This window comes from Gracilinanus agilis, chromosome 1 (genome assembly GCF_016433145.1).
Source record: "Gracilinanus agilis isolate LMUSP501 chromosome 1, AgileGrace, whole genome shotgun sequence".
Lineage (NCBI taxonomy): Eukaryota > Metazoa > Chordata > Mammalia > Didelphimorphia > Didelphidae > Gracilinanus > Gracilinanus agilis.
Window position 1 is genome coordinate 499,866,080 of NC_058130.1, and position 22,006 is coordinate 499,888,085.

Here is a 22,006-nt window from a genome sequence, read left to right on the forward strand (position 1 = left end):
AGACAGACAGAAACAGAAAGAAAAAAGAGAAATAGTGAGAGACATCCTGAGACACAGAAGGAGAGATGGAGTCAAAGACAGACAGAGAGTGATAGGAATACAGAGAATGGCAAAGACTGAGAACAAATGCAGAAAAAACATGTACAAAGATGTATCCAGAAAAATAGCTATCAGAATGAGGAATCATTTTCCAAAAGTAAGAGCCTTTGCATCAATGAGCAATGCTGGAAATGGATTCAAGAAAGGACTTGCAGCAACCAGAAATTATGAAAATACCTTCTGGATATGATCTTTACATATATGCCTTACTACAATTGTACTCAATTGTACAAAGTTTGTGTCCATTTCCTCATACAAGGTTATTTGCAAGAGAATATACCTGAGAATTTAGGAAGAAAATGTTTTGTACCAACTATTCTTACCACCTTAGTAAGTACCTTTGCTTAAAAGATAAATGTAAAACAGGATGATTATGATCAATAGAAACCATACAACTAGGAACCTAGACTGTTAAGTTTACCCCTACAACCCTGATCCTTCTGGTAGGTTATCTCCTCTGGGAATGTGGACAGCCAATGAGAATGTGAACTGAGGGACACAAGCATATGATGTAGTAAAAACTTTCCAACACAGTGCTTACATGAATTGGATCAAATAATAAAGTCTAAAGAAATAAAATTACAATGATATTCAATTCTTCTCATTTTCAGTCCCAAAAGGTACCAAGCCTTGCATGAAGGATTTCTTAATTATTTTAGCTCACTATTAATCATAAGCACTCAGATTGGCAGTTCATTTATTCTATCCAAAATTCTTTTCAAAAATTATATTGGGGAAAACCATGTAGAAAAGAGTAGACTCTCAATGTTTTACAAAACATGAAAATAAAATAGGAAGTCTCAAAAGATGTGTTTACCACATCATAGTCACAAGGGGAACTAATGCAAATATATGGTAATAAATGCATTATTGTGTACAGTTAAAAGCTGAATACCCTTGTTGCCAAAATCTGTCTTGTACTCTTTCTACTCAGCTGTCATGGAACCAAACCCATTTTTTCTAAGAATCTGTTATATGTTAAGTGTTTGTTTTGGGTTTTTTTTTTGTTGTTGTTTTTCCAGATCTTACTTGGTCTATTTTTGCCAAACAGTCACATAGCACTTAAAAATACAGGAAGTTTATGCTCAAAGGGTTTTAAAACACTTTCTCCCCTTTGATCCAGCCATACCACTGCTGGTTTTATACGCCAAAGAGATAATAAGGAAAAAGACTTGTACAAAAATATTTATAGCTGCACTTTTTGTGGTGGCAAAAAAATCGGATAATGAGGGGATGCCCTTCAATTGGAGAATGGCTGAATGAACTGTGATATCTGTTGGTGATGGAATATTATTGGGCTAAAAGGAATAATGAACTGGAGGAATTCCATGTGAATTGGAACAACCTCCAGGAGTGAAAGGAGCAGAACCAGGAGAACATTATTCACAGAGATGGATATACTGTGGCACAATCAAAAATAATAGACTTCCCTACTAGCAGCAAAACAACGATCCAGGACAATTCTGAGGGACTTATGAGAAAGAACACTATCCGCATACAAAGAAAGAACTGTGGGAGTAGAAACACAGAAGAAAAACAACTGCTTGATTACATGGTTCAATGGGTATAAGATTGGGGATGTAGACTCTACACAATCACCCTAGTGCAAATATTAATATTATGGAAATAGATCTTGATCAATGACACATGTAAAACCCAGTGGAATTGCTCGTTATCTATGGAAGGGGGGGTTAAGAGTAGGGGAGAGAAAGAACATGAAATATGTAATCATGGAAAATATTTTTAATTCATTAAACTTAAAAAAAAACAGGAAGTTTAACTAGTACCACTTCATTAACTAGTGCCATTTCACCTGAAAATAGAGAAAGGGTGTTAATCAGTAGCATTTACTTTTGCTTCATATCCTAACCAAGAAAAGAATGTAGACAGGACAAAGTAATATCTAAAGAGCATCTACACTATAGAATCATCACCAATAGGCAATCTCACCACGAACTTCAGCAAAAATATCAGTAATTGCTCCAAAATGACATTTTGTCTTCATCCAAGAAATTTACCCGTACAACATGATTATTTGGAAAATGATGTAGCCTGGGAAATTGTCACTGTGACATTGTTTTGTTAAAGGCAGCTATTCTGTTGCTTTTTCCCAAATGACAGATTCTTATTTGATCAGTCATTAAGTCAAGTCAAGGCAAACAAGCATTGATTTTGAGTTTACTATGTGCCAGCCATTGGGCTAAAAACACAGCAGACAAAGAAAGGTAAAGGAAAGTCCTCATCCTTAAGGAATTCACATTGTAATGGGGAGACAATAAGTAAAAAAAAAAAAAAACTACATACAAACAGGGATACAAGGATACAGGAGAAACAAAAGATTATCAGAGTGGGAAGGCACTACCATTAAGGGGACTGGCAAAGGTTCCTTTTAGAAAGTGAGATCTAGGGACAGCTGGACAACTCAGTGGATTGAGAGCCAGGCCCAGAGATGGGAGGTCCTGGGTTCGAATGTGACCTCAGACACTTCCTAGCTGTGTGGCCCTGGCCAAATCACTTAACCCCCATTGCCTAGCTCTTACAGCTCCAATAAACAGTATTGATTCTAAGATGGAAGATAAAGATTTTAAAAAAAGAAGAAGAAGAAGGTGAGATCTGAAAGAAGCCAGGGAAACTAGGAGGAAGAAATATTCCAGACATAGAGGACAGTCAATGAAATTTTATGGAGTCAGAAAATGAAATGTCATGTTCTAGGAACATCAGGGAACATAGTGTCACTGGCTTGCAGAGTGGATATAGGACAGTAAGTCAAAAGAAGATTAGAAAGGTGGGAAGCGTCAATGTCTTCATTAACAATGACAAGAATAAAATCTGTATGTCCCAAATCTCTTTCACTGCTTTTATAAGATTATTTGAAAGTATGAACATATACTTTCAAAAAAGCATATTGCTAAACTTTAATGAAATTAATTCCAGAACTTTGTGAAACACATTTAGTTAAGCATGTCAAAGATTACATTGTTTGTCCCCTAAGTCAGATGGTATGCATGGTGTGATCTTATAAATATTCAGATTAATTTGTAATGATTTGGAGAATTAAAATTAATAGCTTTTTTTTACCCCTCGTCCCAAAAGACAGTCATCACAACCCCTAAAGCCTGAAAAGTTGATAAATTACATACCTCTGATTTCCTTAAATTAGTAGGAAAAACATTTAAGTTTTAGCATAAAATTAAACCACAGATTCCCTAGTAAATCTTCCATGTAAGCCTAGTTGTAGAGGAATAGATCCAAGTAAATATATGCAATTCACATTGTACAGGTAAAGGAAGAAGGTGGTAAAGTCATGTTCAGTTATAAATGATCTCTGAAGGAACCAAGAGGTACGGTAGATTCAGAGTGCCCAAAACATAAACCTTTTGTAGAGGCTCCCCAGATCAGTTATAATGCTACCACCAAAGTCTAAGGCCTTGTTTCTTCATACCTAAAATACCTGCAACATATTCCTGTCCCAACTTTTTAACCCTCATGTACCTTCAAACTATTCTGAATGTTGCTCTTAAATAAGTCTTCCCTAAAAACCACTTTCCTCATGTTAACCTCCTGGTCAAAATACTTTATTTCCAATTGTACTAAATCTGTATTCCTTAACCTTAGACTTTCACCCAGCCTCATTTTACTTATCTAACATTAATTCTCACTATTACCCACAGGGCTTCCTCCACTTTACTGGTAACTGCCCAAGGCAAGATTAGAATCTAGATCTCCTAGATTCCAAGTCTATTATTTTGAGCTCTGGGCCTGGAGTGGAGGAGACCTGAATTCAAATCTGAACTCAAATACTTACTAGCTTATATGACCCCAGGCAAGTAATTTAAACTCCATTTGCCTTAATCCACTGTAGAAATAAGCAGCAAACCACTCTGGTATTTCTGCCAGGAAAATCTCATGGACAGTATTGGTATGCTATGGTACACAGAGTGATGCAAATTCAGACATAATTGAAAAACTTTCTATTATACAGTATGGCATCTACTTGCCTTCCTTATAGTGTGTGTGTTTCTGTATATTATACATAATTTATAGATATACCCATATTCATATCTATATTATATGTATGTACCCACGTATGCTTAACACTGTGCTCAGCACAAAGTAAACATTAATAAATATCATTTATTGATTGATATATGTGTGTGCATATATACCTATGCAAATGTATAGATGCACATTTTTATATAAAGGTACAAATATATGTATATATACACGAATTACAGGTGAATTTATGAATATGTGCATACATAAGTTCATCTGCTCAAGTACACTGTAACTTCTTTGAGTACTTAGCACAGTGCAGAGATCCTATAATACATTCAATAATTAATTAATTGAATGTCTCTAAAATGTACTAAATTTGTAGTCCAGGTTCATTTCAATAGCATTCTCTCACATAAGAAAATGTTCCCATATGTCAAGAGAGATGGAAATCTACTGTCCATTATATGTGTATAATTATCTAATTTAGATATATATTTCACTAACCCTAGCCATAAGAGAAAAATAAAGCTCCTTGCTTCATAGATACAGCTAGTTATACATTGAAAGAAAGCAAATGTGGTAGCATTTCCAAAATTTAATTCTCAAATAATAATTTAACATTTTTAAGGGGTTAGATTTCATCTCCTTTGTTATTCAAATTCTTTGTTGAAAAAGATGCTGAGCAATTCAGGGCATATATACACAACTGATACTAAGTAGTTTATAGTTTAACAATGTTATAGTTTATAGTTATAGTTTATCAACTGATTCTCGACAGTCTAAGTAATTTTGATTCTCTTTTAGTTTAATAGTCATGCCCAGGGCACAAAGAGTCATAGGAGAGTAACAAAAGTCCTGATTTCCTTACATTTCTCAACAGCTAGAAGGTTCAATAATACCATTCACTTTTGCTTTGGCAATTAGAGGGAGCTGTAGATCTCAGCAGGTCAAAATATTTAATTTTACAGAATATATCATATAAAATCTTAAATTTAAATAGTTTTACAATGAGTATAAACCATCAAAGGTCATTACTGACTTTTCATAAAGGCAAAGAAAATAAAGGGCAGCCTTGAATAAGTCACTAATTGCTTCACAGCTTTATACTTTGCAAATTCTCTATTCTGAATTCAGCACACTTTTGCATAATGAGATGGGATTTTCCAAAACTGAAGTAACCATAAATCTCAGCAGACAGACTGGTATCCTTTCAATAACTTTGCATTTTAATAAGATGGAAAACTGCCAACTATTGTATACATGGGCTGGGAAATGTTAGAAAATGCCAGAATGCATTATTCACTGCATCAAGAAACTGATGACTAAATATTCTGTTCCCTCTCATTCTGGTGATCAACAATGTGCAAGTGTGTCTCCATACATTCAAGAGAATTCTTTTAAATAACAATATTGCAAATTAATTCTATTTAAGGCTAAATAACAGTTATATTTGAATTAAACCTAAAAGAACAAAGAACTCTTGATTTGAAAATAAGACTTGTTGAAATCATGCTAACATGGATGTCACATTTTTTTCTCCTTACTACAAAAAAATTAGAGTTCATATCTTTGTACCTTTAAAAATGAAATTCCCCAATATTTCTAGGATCCATGATTTCACTAATGTGGATATTCTCTCCATAGGCATTTCGCATCTTAGTAGACAATCTCTATGAATTGCTGTAGCAAGTTTAACTTTTGATGAACAACTGTCTTTTAATGCTAGCCTCCAAAATCATCTATGCTAGCTCTTTAAAAATATGCACACCATTCATAACCAGACCCATATTAGAAGCCTTTACTGCTTGGGAAATTTAAAATCTTTTGGAATACCCTTTGAGATCCCAATGCCACTTTTTATGCCAAGCTGAAGCACTGAAATTGAACTTCATTAAAAATACATACATAAAAGCTCTCCCTTCATATGACAGGTTTAGAACAAAAACATCATTTTTTCTTTGATGAAAAATTGAATATAAAAGTTTTTGAATGCATACAATTCCCTAAAAGTTAATAACCATCCCCAAAGAAAAAGCAAGATATTTCATCCACTACTAAAGTTTACTTCATAAAAATAAATGTTTCATCACATTGAATTTAATCAATAAGCATTTTACAAGTACCCATTATATATCCAACATCATCAAATTTGACCTCCCTTCAACCACAAGCTAGGATTACTTCTTAAGGGGGTGTATTTATATCTATCAGCACAATATAATTCCACAAACTGGAACAGCTGGAGGACATCATGATCCATAGGAAATCCTTCTTCCACCTGAACCCTTTCCTGGATCTCCTGCATCACAATGGCATAATAAGCCTTCAATGAGCATATTTTCTCTGTTTTATGTAGCTAGGTGAAGTAATGGATAGAAGCCCAGCCCTGCAGTCAGGAAAACTCCTCTTCCTTGGTCCAAATCTTGCCTCAGATACTTACTAATTCTGGGAACTTGGGCAAGTCCCTTAATTTTGTTTGCCTCAGTTTCTTCATCTACAAAATGAGTTGAGAAGGAAATGGCAAAATAGTATCTTTTACAGGAAAACCCCAAATGGGGATCAAAGTGTTTGAATGCAATGGAAGTGACTGAACAACAACAGATGTTTTGTCTGATGTTAATGATCAGAAGTCACTGCACAGAAAAAAGAAATTATTTTTTGGCTATATATATTTGTCAGCCTTTGCTTAAACTGATTTTTTTTCTGAATCAAATTCAAAGTTTAAATGAAGGAGAAATGTGAGATGCGGGAGTTGGGAATCCCATGGACATTAATCTGGAGTGACTATTAGCACCAAAGGTCCAGTCAGGAAACTGATTTAAAATCCTGGATTATCAAGCAACAATTGTGCAGTTTAAAAAAAGAGATCAGAATATTGAGTCAAGAAAAATGAGAGGGAAAAGAATAGCAGGGAAAATACTTGGGCCTAGGGATTTTATTAGAAAGGAAGCAAGAATCAAGGGAAAATTGAGTTCTGGCTAGTGTTATGAAGCTCTCCACCTCTCCCTACTTTCTTCCCTTTTCCTTTCTTTTGTGGATTACTTCCAAGAGCTTTTAAGTTCAGTACTAAATCTTCTTTGAGAGTTTTTATTCACTGTGAAAACCATTTTAATTCCATGTTTTTACATGATGCATTCTGTGAAATGAATATAATGGAATGGCCCCTGCCTTAGGTTTTAGTCTTGGCTTTGTCACTAACTAGAGGTATGGTGATGAACCAGTCACTTAAACTTTCTGCGCCTCAGTTTTCTCATCTGCAAAATGAGATGTACTGTGGCAATAGACTAAATGGTCAGTGAGGCTCTGCCCAGTTATTCTAATTCCATTCCTTGGCTTCCTTCTGCCAATGAAGAGGAGTGAAGCATTGAAAAAATCCTACAATCAGAGCTGTAAATGTACAGTAATGAAGGCAAATTTCCTAAACATCTATTTTTCCTAAAAGACCTCCTGGACTGTGAGTGAGTTTATCATCCACAAAAACACAACCTGAAATCTTACTGGGAAAACCCAGTTTTCACTCTAAAGAAATAAATGAACACCTATCTTCTGGCTTGCCACTAACAATGCTATAATATGAATCTTAGCACAATATTACCATAGGCTAAGTTTTATTTTATCAAGAAAATTGAGAATGTCCTCCCAAACTCCCTTTTCTTCCAAATTCTATTCTTCAATATCCCTTCAATATTAACCACATTCCCTCCCCTACTGAGGCAGCTGGTGGCACAATGGATAGAGCACTCAGGATGGAATCAGGGAAAGCCTTAGTTCAAATTAGGCCTCATATTTTTACTCTGTGTAAGACACTTAACTTCTATCTACCTCAATTTCCTCACCTATAAAATGAGGAGAATAATAGCCCCCAGATCTTAGGATTATTATTAGGATCAGAAATAATATTTGTAAAAAGCATTTAGTACTTGGTACATTGCAAGTATTTTATAAATACTTATTCCCTTCTCATCTCCTTCTTCTTTCTTTTGACTGCAAAGAAAGAGGTGGTCCTTCTTAAAAAAGCCAAACCTTCCTGTATACCAATGATACTATTGCATCCCACATTCTCTGAAGGCTAGGCCCTTCAATCCTTTCATCTATATATTTTCTTATAATCTTCAAGTTTTAGGCACTGGTTTCATTCCCATTGACTAAGAACACATCCAGATCCCTACCTATCCCCAAGAAACTTTCATATGATCCTGACATAAATTTAAATGACTGTCACCTTCCTATATCATTCTTCTTTTGCTGCCAAACTCTTAGGAAAAACTTCTACACATAATGCCTCCATTTTCTTACATCCTATCCTCCTTTCTTTTTTTTTCCTTTAAAACCTTTACTTTCTGCCTTGCTATGCTAAGTATTGGTTCCAAGGCAAAAGAGCAGTAAGGGCTAGGTAACTGGAGTTAAGTATCTTGACCAGGGTCACATAGCTAAGAAGCATCTGAGTTTAGATTTGACCTTAGGACCTTCCATCTCCAGGACTGATGCTCTATCCACTGAGCCTCCTACCTGCCCCATCCCGTTCTCTTTCAAGCAACTTTTTGTAATATAACTTTCCAACCAACATTCAGAATAAATTGTTTTTTTACATTACAAATGATCACTTAAATGCTAAATCCAAAGATCTCTTCTCAGTCCTCATCATTCCTAACCTGTGTTTGAAAAACCACTCCTTTATAGTTACATATTGTCTTCTTCATGGGTTCTCACTATTTACTACACTTTCCTAAAAGTGATGCTAACTATGGCTATGTGACTATGTGTCTGACTGGACCTTTGTAGTCTCTTGTGTTCATCTTTATCCATGTCCCAGCTTGTTATAAGAGCGCATACATAAAGGCTCTGTCTCTTCTCTTCCTATATATTCTCTTGATAATCTTATCAGTTGCCATGGATTCAAGTATCATGTCTAAGCAAATGGCTTCCAAAACAATAAGCACTTATTAAACAACTACTATGTGCCAAGCACTATAAACAAGGACAAATATGAAATAGATCCCCTTCATAAGGAGTTTGTAATCTAGCCAGAAGAAACATGTACTCATATAAGTGTATATCAAATCAGTATAAAGTGAACACAAGGTTGGAAAAGGGAGTAGGAACACCTGAAGCTGAGCATGACCAGGAATGGTTTCAAATAGAAGGTGCCATTTGAATTGATCTTTGAAAAAAAGTAAAGATTCTAATAAATATCAAAAATGAGGGTGTGAATTCTAAGCACAGAGGACAGCTGATTCCATCAGAGGCATGGAGATGGAAGATGGAGTATCATAGATGAGGAATGGTCAGTTTAGTGAAACCATAGTGTGCATGAGAGATTAGTGTATAGTACACCTGGAAAATATGGACCACATTGCAAAGGACTTTAAAGGAAAAATAATTAGTATTATGATATTCTGAAGAAGAATCTTCTCTATAGAACCCAAAAGATACTTGAAGAACTCAACTGAGAAAGAACCTACTACCACTCAACATAGCACATTCCACCTATGGATATCTCTAATTTTTATGAATTTTTCCCCTTAAGACCAACTTAAATTTGCCTCTTTTGTACTTTCATTTGTTTTCCTTAACTTAGGTTAACCCCTATCTTAAACACAGCCCAAATTTTGTCATGTTATATTTAAACTTATAATAGAAATAAGTGTCCTCAAAAATAAAAATTATACCTATATTTACAAAACAGTTCATAAGCCAAACTACTATTCAATCCTAATTTATTATGTAGGTAATAACTACCACTACTTTAGACCCAAAGTTAGAGGTTTCTAGCCTCCAATACATTAAATAAATGATTATTCTAATTTTTAAATGTATTCATGCATAAGTTTCCTACCAAAAATCCTTTACCAGTCTAATTATTACTTACCTGTTCCATCATCTACATTTTCAACTTCCATAACTTCAGTATTGATTCTGCCACGGAAAAGATAACGGTGCCCATCTATAGAAGTCTTGCTGTTCTTTAACCTCCTTATAAGAAAATAAAGTCAATGAAACACTTTATGAATGCATAAGTGATGAAAAATATTGTAGTTGAAGTTAACTGAAGAACTATAGATGACAGATTTTTAAAAGTCAGAAGATTTTTAATTTTACAGCTAACACTAGATAGTCATTTAACTTGGGTATTTTCATCTGTAAAATGAGGATAATAATAATACTTTCACTACATGCATCACAAATTCATTGTGAAGAAAATATTTTGCAAAGTCTAAAGCAGTGATGGGCAAACTATGGCCTGAGGGCCAGATGCGGCCCCCTGAAATGTTCTATCTGGCCACTCAACTTTATTCCTAATCTGATGAATACAAATGAGTAGGATACAATATAATGAAACTTTGAAAGAGTTGCCTTAGGAAACAGACTGACAGATGAGCATTTCCTTTCCTTTGGCCTCCTCTTTAAAAAGTTTGCCCATGACTAGTCTAAAGTATTATGTAAAATTTAGTTATTATTAATATTACTTAAATTGACTCACAATCTTATAAGTTTTTAAAATAATTTTTATTTAAACTTAAAGAAAAGAAAGACTTTACTAAAGTGTTGAGGGTGACAAGAAGCTATCCACTCAGTAGATATTTTCGCATATTTTTGTTATGAGGATAAAGTAGAGTAATATGTGTAAAAACACTTTTTAAACCCTATATTGCTATTCAAATGCTAGTTATCATCATCATTATTATATAAGCTTCTAGTTATCTTTGTGGCCTTCACTGGAAACCAGAACTATTACATGTCATATTTTTTTTAATGTTTAATCACTGCTTTAAACAGCAGTCTATAACTAGAGATACTCTGAAATATTTAGAGATAAATGTTATATCCACCTTAATCACATTTCCTGGGAAACTGATTTCTCCTTTAAAACTATACATACATATATATATTTTTCTTCTTTACATCAAAATAAATTCTGGAAGGAGAAAAACTCTCCATTATCAATCATTCTTTAATAACAAAAAAAAGGCCAACAAAAACATCTGATATAATAATGATTATTGGCAATGTATAGAAAATTCTGCATTGGTAGTCTTCCACCTTTCTGCTTCAATAAGACATTCTGCATTTATTGTCAAGTGCCTGGCTTTTGTTTAGTGATATTTTCATTTATTTTGGAAATTACATAATAATTTCTGAGTATTTCAAATTATATGAAAATCTTTGCATATATTATCCTTTAAGTTTCTGTTTTATTTAACTCTGTATTAGTAATTTCTCTGAATTGTTCATATTTATCATTTCATACAAGTGTTCCTTTATATATTTCCTTTTCAAATATTCTCTTATTAATGAGTACTATCTTTGTGTCAAGTTCTTTGCTAAGACACACACATACACACAAACAAAAAAATGATGCTAGAGTTATTTAGCTATATGTTAGACAATTTTTCAGGATTTTATTTCCTTCAAGTATATTCTTAGAAGCAGAATCACTAGGTCAGATAATATTGACAATTCAATCATTTTTCTTGTATATTCCAATTGATACGTGAAATGGTTGGACCAATTAAAAGTTCCAATAATATATTAATGCATCTTTTATTTCCCACCACTTTTCCAATACTGACCATTTCCACTATTGTTATCTTTTTAAATTTTTAAGGTATGTATATAGTGAAACCTCACAAATGTTTTATGGTTCATTTGTATTGTTATTGTTTTCTTTCACCTCTTTTTTGGATAATAATTCTCCACCTAAGCATAATTACAAAAGGTATCTCTCTAATTTTTTTAAGAAAACATGAGATACTCAGATTTTAATTACATTTTCAGATCAATATGATCTATAATGGTATGTAAATATTGGTCAAAACTTCTTTTCTTATAAAGTGATTTCCTATTTTCCCACCAGTTGTCAAAAAGGGATTCCTTTACTAATTATTATACTTGGGTTTATCAAACACTGAGGTGTTATGTTTGTTTTCTATCTTGCTTATCTAGTCTATTCTATTGAACTACTTTTCTGGTTTATTACTTTTTTACAAGTACCAAATGATTGTGATGACTATTATATTGTAATATAGTTTTAATTCCAGTAATATCATATACTTTCATCACTCATATATTGTTCAAATGACATATATATCCAGATGTTATTTATAAACTGTCCAGTTACTTCCCTTGAGAGTATAGATTTATTTTTCCTCAGTATGATCTTTTTGTTGCTCCCCACATCACAGAAGGTATTGTCCAAGGGACAGACATATTCATAGAAGTTAACACTATCTTGTTTTCACCTTTCAGTTCACTGACTGGAGGTAGCATTCACAAGTTATTCTTCCAGTATTAATTCAGTAGCTGCGTATAATGTTCTTTTTATTCCACTCATTCAAAGTTCATTGACCTGTGTAGTTCTTTCCAAGTATTTTTTAATTAGACAGCTCACCAATTCTTATGGCACAGTAATATTCCACCACAATCACATATCATAATTTGTTTAGCCATTCTCCAATTAATAGCCATCTTCTCAATTTCCAATACCTTGCCACCACAAAGAGAGCTGCCATAAATATTTTGGAGCATATGGGTTCTTTTCCTTTTTTCCATAATCTCCTTTGGAAACAGACACAGAAATGGTATTCTAGTTCTAAGGGTATATATACAGTTTTATAACTCTCTGCTTGTAATTCCAAACTGTTCTACAAAAGGTTTGGATCAGTTCACAGTTCCAACAGTGTATTAGTGTCCCCATTTTTCCACATACCTTGCAACATTTATCATTTTTGCCCTTTTGTCCTTTTAGCTAGTCCAATGTCTATGAGATGATATCTCAAGATTGTTTTGGTTTGCATTTCTCTAATCAGTAGTGATTAAGAGCATTTTTTCATTTTACTATAGATGTCTTTGATTTCTTCATCTGAAATTTGCTGTTCATATTTTTCCCCATTTATCAGTTTGGGGATTGCTCTTATACATTTGATAAAGTTCTGTATATATTTTAAGTATGAGACCTCTATATGAGAGGCTGTCTATGCATTTTTCCCAAGTTTTCTACTTTCTTTCTATTTTTTGCAATGTTTGGGTTTTTTGTGCAAAAACTTTTCAATTTAATGTAGTTAAAATTTCATAATGCTCTTCTTCTCTTGTTGACTCTTAAATTCCTCTCTTATCCATAAATATTATAGGTCGTGTGTTCTCTGTTCTTCTAATTTGCTTATGATATATCCTTTTAGGTCTAGATCGTGTATCTATTTTGATGCTATTTTAGTGAATGGTGTAAGATAATGGTCTATACCTAGTTTTAACCAAATTATTTTCCAATTGTCCCAGCAATTTTTACCAAAAAAGTGATTTCTTATCCCCCCAAAACCTGGATCTATTCTTTTGTCAAAAAAGGTTACTATAATCTTTTACTACTTGTTTTATGTTTGTTCTTTTCCACTGGTCTACCTATTTCTTATCCAGTACCATTACTGCTTTATAGGAAATCTAAAATCTGGTTAATTACTTATAAAACATCCCATAGAACTTAACTTGTAAATACTTCTGGTTGTGGTCATTGGCTTTTCCTCCAACCTTTAGAAATACAATTAAGATTCCTTGGGTTTATTTTTCTGAGATCTTTTAAATGTTTTTCATTCATTTGGGTATTTTTAAAAATCTATTAACATTCAAGTTTTGTTTTGGTGAAATATTAATGACTAGAAGTTTCTGATGTTTATTTTTTACTTCCTTTCTGTTGTGAATTCACTTTGTTCATTTTTAAAATTTTGATGTAATTTTCTTCTCTCTATTGATCACGTTGGATAATGGCTTTTCTATTTTGTTATTCTCTTCCCCCCAAAAAAAAGAATCCTTTTTCTTTATCAGTTCTATATTTTTATTGTCTAGTTTACTTACAATTTACAAGACTTATTTTTCTGTGAAGGCTCTTAATTTGTTTATTTTCAGTTGACTTTACCTGCATGCTCAGTTTGTTCTTTTTTTTTTTAAATTTAGTTAATGTTAAGTAAGTTAAGTAAAATTTTTTTCAAAGAAAATCAAAACACAAAATATTTTCTCTAGTTTTCACTGTTTTCAAAAAGTGTTTAAATTTCTTTCATCTAGTCATTTTGCAACTTGTATCCCTAATTACCTCTGACTTTTTTCAAATAACAAATTCTCCTTTTGTTGAGAATTCACTTGCTTAATTAAATGTTTAGGGTGAGCTTTGAAAGACATATATTGTGGCTGCCAATTGTTATACTGCATTTATTGGAAATTTGTATTCCTATTTTTTCTTAAACATATTATAACGCAATCCTTTATTATTCCTTTTTTTGTTTTGGAATGTGAAAACATTTTGTTTCTTTAACTTGCTTCCTGAAAATATTGTTATTTGATGCTATGATTCCCAAGAGATATTTTTTTAATAAGTTAAAGCCAGGATTTTATTCCATTGGTGACTCAAGGATTAACTTAAAATATATGCTGTCACTTGTTTATTCATTTTCAAGGAAATTTCCTAAGTGTTTTCCTAAAATATAATATTCCAATTTTTCTTTTCATAGTATCTATGGAAAACTTGTAATCCTTAGGTTATATCTTCATATTCTTTATTTATATTAAATACTCTTATTTTGCAGAGCACTAGTGTAATCTTTTGTTCTTGTTTTTTAGATTTTGTTCAATTAATTTTTTTTATTTTGCATTGTTATAATTATGTCATTCTATTTTCCCAGAGTATCTACTTTGTTAGCAAACACTTAAATTTTCATTCTTGATTTCTTGAAACTGATCCAGTAAAGTTCCATGGTTACTTCATGGAATCTTACAAAATTAATTCTAAAACTTTTGTATTCCACAGAGGATGCAATGACTCTTTACTTGGTTACCAAGGGCTTGTTCATTGAGATGGCTCTTTTCATTGATTATGAATAACTTTTTCTTCCTTAAATACCTTTTATCTGTCTATATCAGTCACTCTGTTGATTTGTCAAAGGTGTCCTTGCAACAAGCTTTCTTCATACTCCAATCCTTTTCTTTCTCTAGGCCTAGTATTTTTTCCCTACCTGTTCCTAGTCTGTAGCTGCCTGTTTACTACTCTTTTTCACAACGGATGTTGCAGAAGTTGATAGTTCTCAAGGGGTAATGAACTATTTGAACTGCTGGACACAAGGAGGATAATTGAGATCATTTAAGTTAGATTCACCAAATTAAATAGGAACATTTTTCTGGACTTGACCCTCTTGTGATCAACTTTTTAAAATCCCTACCCTAAACTTAGGGAGTTGGGTCTTAATAGATATGTTAGAAGGTTTCCTTAGATACCTTCTTTGTTTCCAGAATAATGTTGAAAACAAATTCAAAGGCAAAAGAGTTTTGAACTAGGTTTCTTTCCTCTTGTGCTTCCTAGTCCATAATCTTCCTTTTATTTTTCCAGGCACCAATTTCAATAAAGAAAATATAATTTTGTGAGTCTTTGCGAAAAAAGGCACGTCCTTTGGCTATGTTTTATTTTTAATTACTACGTAAATATGTCTTTGTGTACATATGTAGCAGAATATACATATATGTTTATATGTATATGATATGTACATATAGAAAATAGCTACATTTATATGAACAAAAGAGAAAATCTCATTTAATTAGTTTCATTATAAAGAATTTAATTCTCTAAATTTTCCAGTTTATCTCCTGAAAATACTGACCAGTAGTGTGATGGTAATTATCTTACAAGTGGCTCTCAAAAATATACAAATAAAATATTTTAAAATGTAATCTAAATGATTAATATTTCCTCCTTCACTATATTAAGTCTAGATAATGCATAACAAAAGCAAAATAGATTGAGCCCATGATCAAGCTAATTTCCAAGAAGTCCTGGACCTGGCACTCAGCTGTTTGACCTATTCTTCTCAATGTTTACCCTATCTCTTAAATATATGTTATGTTATTAAATTTCTAATGACAAAGTAGTATAATCAGTTTAATATTCCATAAAGCTGAAACTTTGGAAGAAAAATCTGGGTAACAATACATTATAAAGTCTCTTAACATTTTAAGTTAGGAAGTAATGGAAAGTTGTTGATCTTGTTAACTTCCAAAAGAAGATTAAGTGTTTTAACAAGGGAGCAGATGGTGTCATTTAAACAGCTCCTCTTCTCCTGGCAGGGAATGGACACAATGATCTATTTGGCTATTTCCATTTATAATAGCTATGAATTTGTTCTTTATGTCACATGTCCTTACTAATGTTTCATTACTTAAGAACATTTTCAACACAGCAGGATTTTAATTTCTTAAGTCTTCTACTGATCCTGTTAGTTATTCAACAATTAAAGCCATAAGGCTGTGAATGATCCCCACATTTGAATAACTATCTTTACTGTCACAGAAGGTTTAAACTTTAGGAGGGAAATAAATAACAGGAGGAGATCCATACTCAAGAAGGAAGGCCTTCTTTTCAAATTAAGGTCCTGAAGTAAACCAAAGATTTTGGAAAGAATCATATTAAACTTTTAAAAATAAAATACACAGGAGAGAGTAACAGCTGTTTCTATATATGCATAACCTGATGATGCTTATCTAACCATTAATTATCATTAAATAATTTGGAAATTCACATTTAGAAATTATAATTCTGTTCATTTATTCCTGAGTAGCACAAAAGTAACAAAACTAATAAAGTTAATAAGCTAGATCCTCCCTATAATTTAATTATTCTCATATTTTAATATAGGTTCCTTTAGAATCTTCATTAACTCTTCCAGACTCCTGGACTACTAATAACTAAATTGCTGATTTATTGTCAGAAGGAGCATTTTAATTATTTAAAAAGAGTTAACAATTTTGAATAGTGCCTAACCTACCCAAGAAGGCATTTTGAGAATTGGCTTCTTGGACCTTAAGCAAGAAAAGTAGTAATGCCTTATCCCTGGCCCAAAAGAAAGAGAAGCTTTTCTTGATAACTGCCAGATCATCACAGCTTCTAACAAAGGAATGTTACTGATCCATTTCCATAATCAAATCCATATACAATCCTTATGGGTAAGGAAACATTAATGGCAAGTGTCATCTGTTCCTTTCCTCTCCAGATTATAATACGTACTCATCTTTAAAGGAGCAGAGCTAGGAATCTTCTTCTCTGCAATAGCTTTCCAGCTCCTTTTTCCATATTATCTTCTCTGATTAGAATGTCATTCTCTCAAGGACAGGGACCCTTTCTTTTTTTACTTGTATTCCGAAAGCTTAGCACAGTGTCTGACATAAAGTAAGAGTTTCTAAATTTTCTTTCCTTGGTGTTAAGCTTCAAGTCAGATTTTACATGCTCCTCTTTCACTCTCATCAAGAGATTTCTTAATTCTTTTTCACTTTCTGTCATAAAATGGTATCATCTGCATATTTGAGGTTGCTGATATTTCTACAAGCAAACATAATTCTGACTTTTGATTCATCCAGACTAGCATTTTATATCATGTACTTTGCATGTAAGTAAAATAAATAAGATGACAATATACAGCCATCAAACTCTTCTTCCAATCTTCAACTAATTCTAGTTTGGTTCTAACTGTTACTTCTTGACCTGCATATAGATTTCTCAGAACACAGAAAGATGACATAGTCATCTTTGAGAATTGACCCATTTTTTATGATCCACACAAAAGACATTGCATCACTACAATAAAACAAAAATAGATATTTTTTCTGGAACTCCCTTGCCTTCTCCATGATACAGTGAATGATGACAATTTAGTTCTCTAGTTCCTCTGCCTCTTTGAAAACCAGCCTTTTTTTCTGGTAGTTCTAGGTTCTCATATTGCTGAAGCCTAGCTTGCAGAATCTTAAGCACAAATTGGCTAATGTGTGAAATTAGTACAATTGTTCATAGAACTGATTAACTGTAGACTCTTTAGTATCAATGTTCAAAGCACAGACTTGGATTTGCAGTGATATTGAATGGTTTGCCTTGGATTTGAACAGATATAACTGTAATTTTTGAGATTATACCCCAATACTATTTTAATCACACTTTTATTGACTATGAGGGCTACTCTGTTTCTCCTAAGAGATTCTTGCTCACAGTAATATATATGATGATCACCCGAATTAAATTAACCTATTTCCATATATTTAAGTTCAGTGTTACCCATGATGTTAATGCTTAATCTTTCTGTTTGACCACATCCAGCTTACTTTAGTTCATACATATTACATTCCAAGTTCCTATGCAATATTGAGCTTTATAGCATCAAACTTTCCTTTCTTCACCATATACATCCACAACTGAGCTCCCTTTGACTTTTGTCCAACTATTTTTTAGTATTAGAGCTACTTTTAGGTGTTTTCCACTCTTCCTGAGGAATATGATGGACCTGAGAAGATTGTTGGCTGGGTTCTATCTTTTACCATTTTAATAATGTCCATGGTGTTTTCTTAGCAAAGATAATGAAGTGGTTTGACATTTCCTTCTCTAGAACTCCCCACTATGACTTGTCTATCTTGAGTAATCCTACATAGCAAAGCTCTTAACTTCACTGAGTTATGCAAGCCCTTCCACCATTAAAAGGTAGTGATCCAGAAGAGGAATTTGAGTCTAGTACTTTATATTTATCTATTTTTTTAACCTGTCTTTCTAGTCAACTGATACTTTTGCTATCTCTTCAACATTCACACCATCTGTGAATTCAAAAAGTATATAATCTAAGCTTTCATCTAGACCACTGATAAAAATGGTGACCAAAATAAGACCAAATAGAGCAGCTTTGAAAGCTACAGATTTTATTACATGATTTAAAAGAAAAGCAATCAGTAGATAACAGAGACCTGTAGCTTCAATCCTCTTCCCTTTTTCTTTTATTTTTTGATTGTTGTATGTTCTACTATGCATAAATAAAGGCCCAATCTTTTTGGTATCTGTCAAGTTCAGAATAAACCTAAGTATTTATCAAAATGATGACCAATACACAACCATGGTCAGATTTCTGGTCACATACTAGAAATGTCCTTCAATAATTCACATCAATCAATAACTATGCAGTAGCTCTGGAAATTTGTCAATTCTAAATACATCTAGCTAGAAGATGCATTGAGTTCATATACCCCTTGACCTTGTCCATAAGGAAAGCTTGAGAAGTCCTATAGTATGTTTTGTGCCAGTTTAAGTGTAATATCTTTAACATATTTATCTGATTTACCAGTCTAATCACTTTGTCAAAGAAAGAAATGATATTAATATGACATAAGCTATTTTATAATTTTGTTGGTTCTTTGAGATCAATGCTTTGCTTTCTACATGTTGACATACCTCTCCTTTAATAGTCAAAGTTCATAACTTAAAGTATGAAGACTCTACCCTCTTCTTTAAAAACAACAACAATCAGGGCACTACTTGTTCTTCAATCCTGTGGAACCTCTCATTTCCCATGTTTTTGTTTCAAATGATCACTGTGTAACAATCATATTTGCCAGATTTTATGTATCCTAGGATATAGTTTTTCTAGATTTGATATCCTGAAATAATTAAGGTAGGTAGAAAAATATCTTTCTACTTACCTATCTTGGGTTTTAATACCCTAATAACTAATTCTCTTCTATCCTTCCAATCCAAAGGGTTTGAACAAGACAACAATGAGTTGAATAGTTTAGCAATGTCTTCATTATCCATTATTATCACCCCAACCAATCTTCAGTTCCTTTTATATTTTTTATTTTCTAAGTGCAATGGGTATCATTAACTCATCGAGTGAGAAGTATTAAAAGGAATTGCTAGCTGTCCATTTCATTTGGCAATATGATAACTAATACCATATCTTTATATGTTCAGATCTTTAAATAATCAACATTCCAACAGATTTGTGATCTCATCAATCATTTCCTTCTACAGTACAGACAAAATCCATCAATGCCTACTTAACCTGTGGGACTGGTACATATGTTTTCCCATAAGATTGCAAAGGGAACTCAATATTCTGAGAATGTTCCTTGCCTTCTGCTGACCTCATAAATAAAGTCAAATACTTGCTATTAATTAACTATGTCATATGATTATCCCATTTTTTTCTGACCAGAAACCTTCCTTATAATATCTTTTACTACTATTCTTCAAAGTTCTTTGTGGTTAAATAAAAATAAGTCAAATCTTTACAATAATTTAATTACTCTGATTGTTATATAGATCTCTTTGAAAGTCTTTTTAGGCACCTAAGCTGTTAAGCATTAAATTATTACTTTGTTGCACTAAGGGGAGTCTTATTCATTTTAAATAATTAATAGTTTTGAAAAATGCCTACTATACCAACAAAGAAGCTACGTGTTCCAGCTTGTGTTCCAGTTCTATCCAAAATATGCTTCTTCAGTTCCCCTTATATGATATTTTGTTTCACTTCTTTGGTAAAAGCTGGCATTAAAAGCTGGTAAAAAACTTAGTACTAAAAAGATGGACATTTTCTTTTATAGTTAGATTGAAATCAATAAGGACACTTTAAAATTTCCTGAAAAAACTCATTGCTCATATGTACTCTCCATCCTAGATGTACATACTGGTGAATGTTCATTAAAATGTATGTTTATATCTGTAAAAAAGACAGTCTTAATTCGCTTGTCTTTCCTGTATAGATGTAAAGGAAAAACTCCTTCGAGTGACTTCAGATCCCTTTCAGGAGGTGCTTGATGCAACCAACATAAGGTGATCTGCAAACAAAAGGATCTAGAGGACTTTTATTTTCCATAGGGAATTCCTTCTTCAGGATAGACTCAGTGATGAAAGGTTGCCATCATAGTGAGAAGCAACTTTAATAAGTATACTTCTCCATGCTTTATGCCTTAATTAATGTTTATAATTAGTTACTAAGCATGGTTATTTCCTGTTGTTGCTTGATGGAATCTTGAATGATTTTGTTATATGGATGAAAGAAACCTTATTAGAAAATACTTTTTAAGTTGATATTTTTGCTGTACCAAATCAAATGTCTTTTCATATTCAACAAATAATTTCCTACATCTTTCAGTCATTTTTTGTATAGTAATGTAGTATATTCCTGAATATTGCTTGTGAAAACCTACTTTTTTTTCTTTCTGTACTCTCTTTGTGCATGTCCTAAATTTATGTAAAGAGGAGTACATACTCTTAGATTCAACAATACTATTAATAGATTGGTATCCCAAAGAGACAAAAATCAAAAAGGAGAATGACCTATACATACAAAAATATTTAAAGCAGTTCTTTATCTGGGAGCAAATAATTGGAAATTGATGAGGTATCTATCATTTGGGAAATGGCTGAATAAGTTATAATATATGAGTGTAATAGAATACTATTGTGCTCTAAGAAATGACAAGCAGGAGGAAATTGGAAGAACCTGGAAAGATTTATATGAACTGAGGCAGAGTGAAATAAGCAGAACCAGAAGAACATTGTACATAGTGACAGAATACTGTATAATGAACAACTGTGAATAAATTAGTTTTTCTCAGAATACAATGATCCGAAACTATCCCGAAGGACTCGATAAAAAAAATTCTATCTGCTTCCAAAAAGAAAGAAGTGATAGGGTCTCAATCCAGATCAAAGAAAACTTTTTTTCATTTTCTTCCTTAATTTTTTATTTGAATTTCCTTCCACAAAAGTATTAATATGGAAAAATGTTATACATAATTGCCCATTTAAAATCTATATGACATTACTTACAATCTCCATGAGGGAGTTGGTGGGGAAGGAGGGAATTAAAGAATTCAAGACTGAATATTCTTTGGAAAATGTTAGAAATTGTTTTTAAATATATTTAGGGAAAATAAAATTTAAATTTAAAAAGGTAGTAGATGATATCTTGTGCTTGTAGTTGAGTAATACTCCCTACTACCACCTTCTAAGTTGTATCTCTGAGGATTACTTACTGGACTAATACTACTATTATGCTAGAATGTAATGGCTAGGACCTTACCTAGTTAAAGGTAGGAATCTGGCTCTTAGCAGCCATACTAGTCTGTC

General features: G+C 32.6%; 1 protein-coding gene across 1 annotated transcript in view; it reads right to left on the reverse strand.

Annotated features, from left to right (window-relative positions):
• The window catches only part of PREX2 (phosphatidylinositol-3,4,5-trisphosphate dependent Rac exchange factor 2), a 519,198-nt gene that overhangs the window by 338,057 nt on the left and 159,135 nt on the right, over positions 1 to 22,006 (reverse strand). Inside the window, exon 8 of the mRNA XM_044682545.1 lies at positions 9,965 to 10,068. Within this exon, the coding sequence (XP_044538480.1) occupies positions 9,965 to 10,068 (104 nt within the window). The remainder of the gene's footprint in view (positions 1 to 9,964; positions 10,069 to 22,006) is intronic.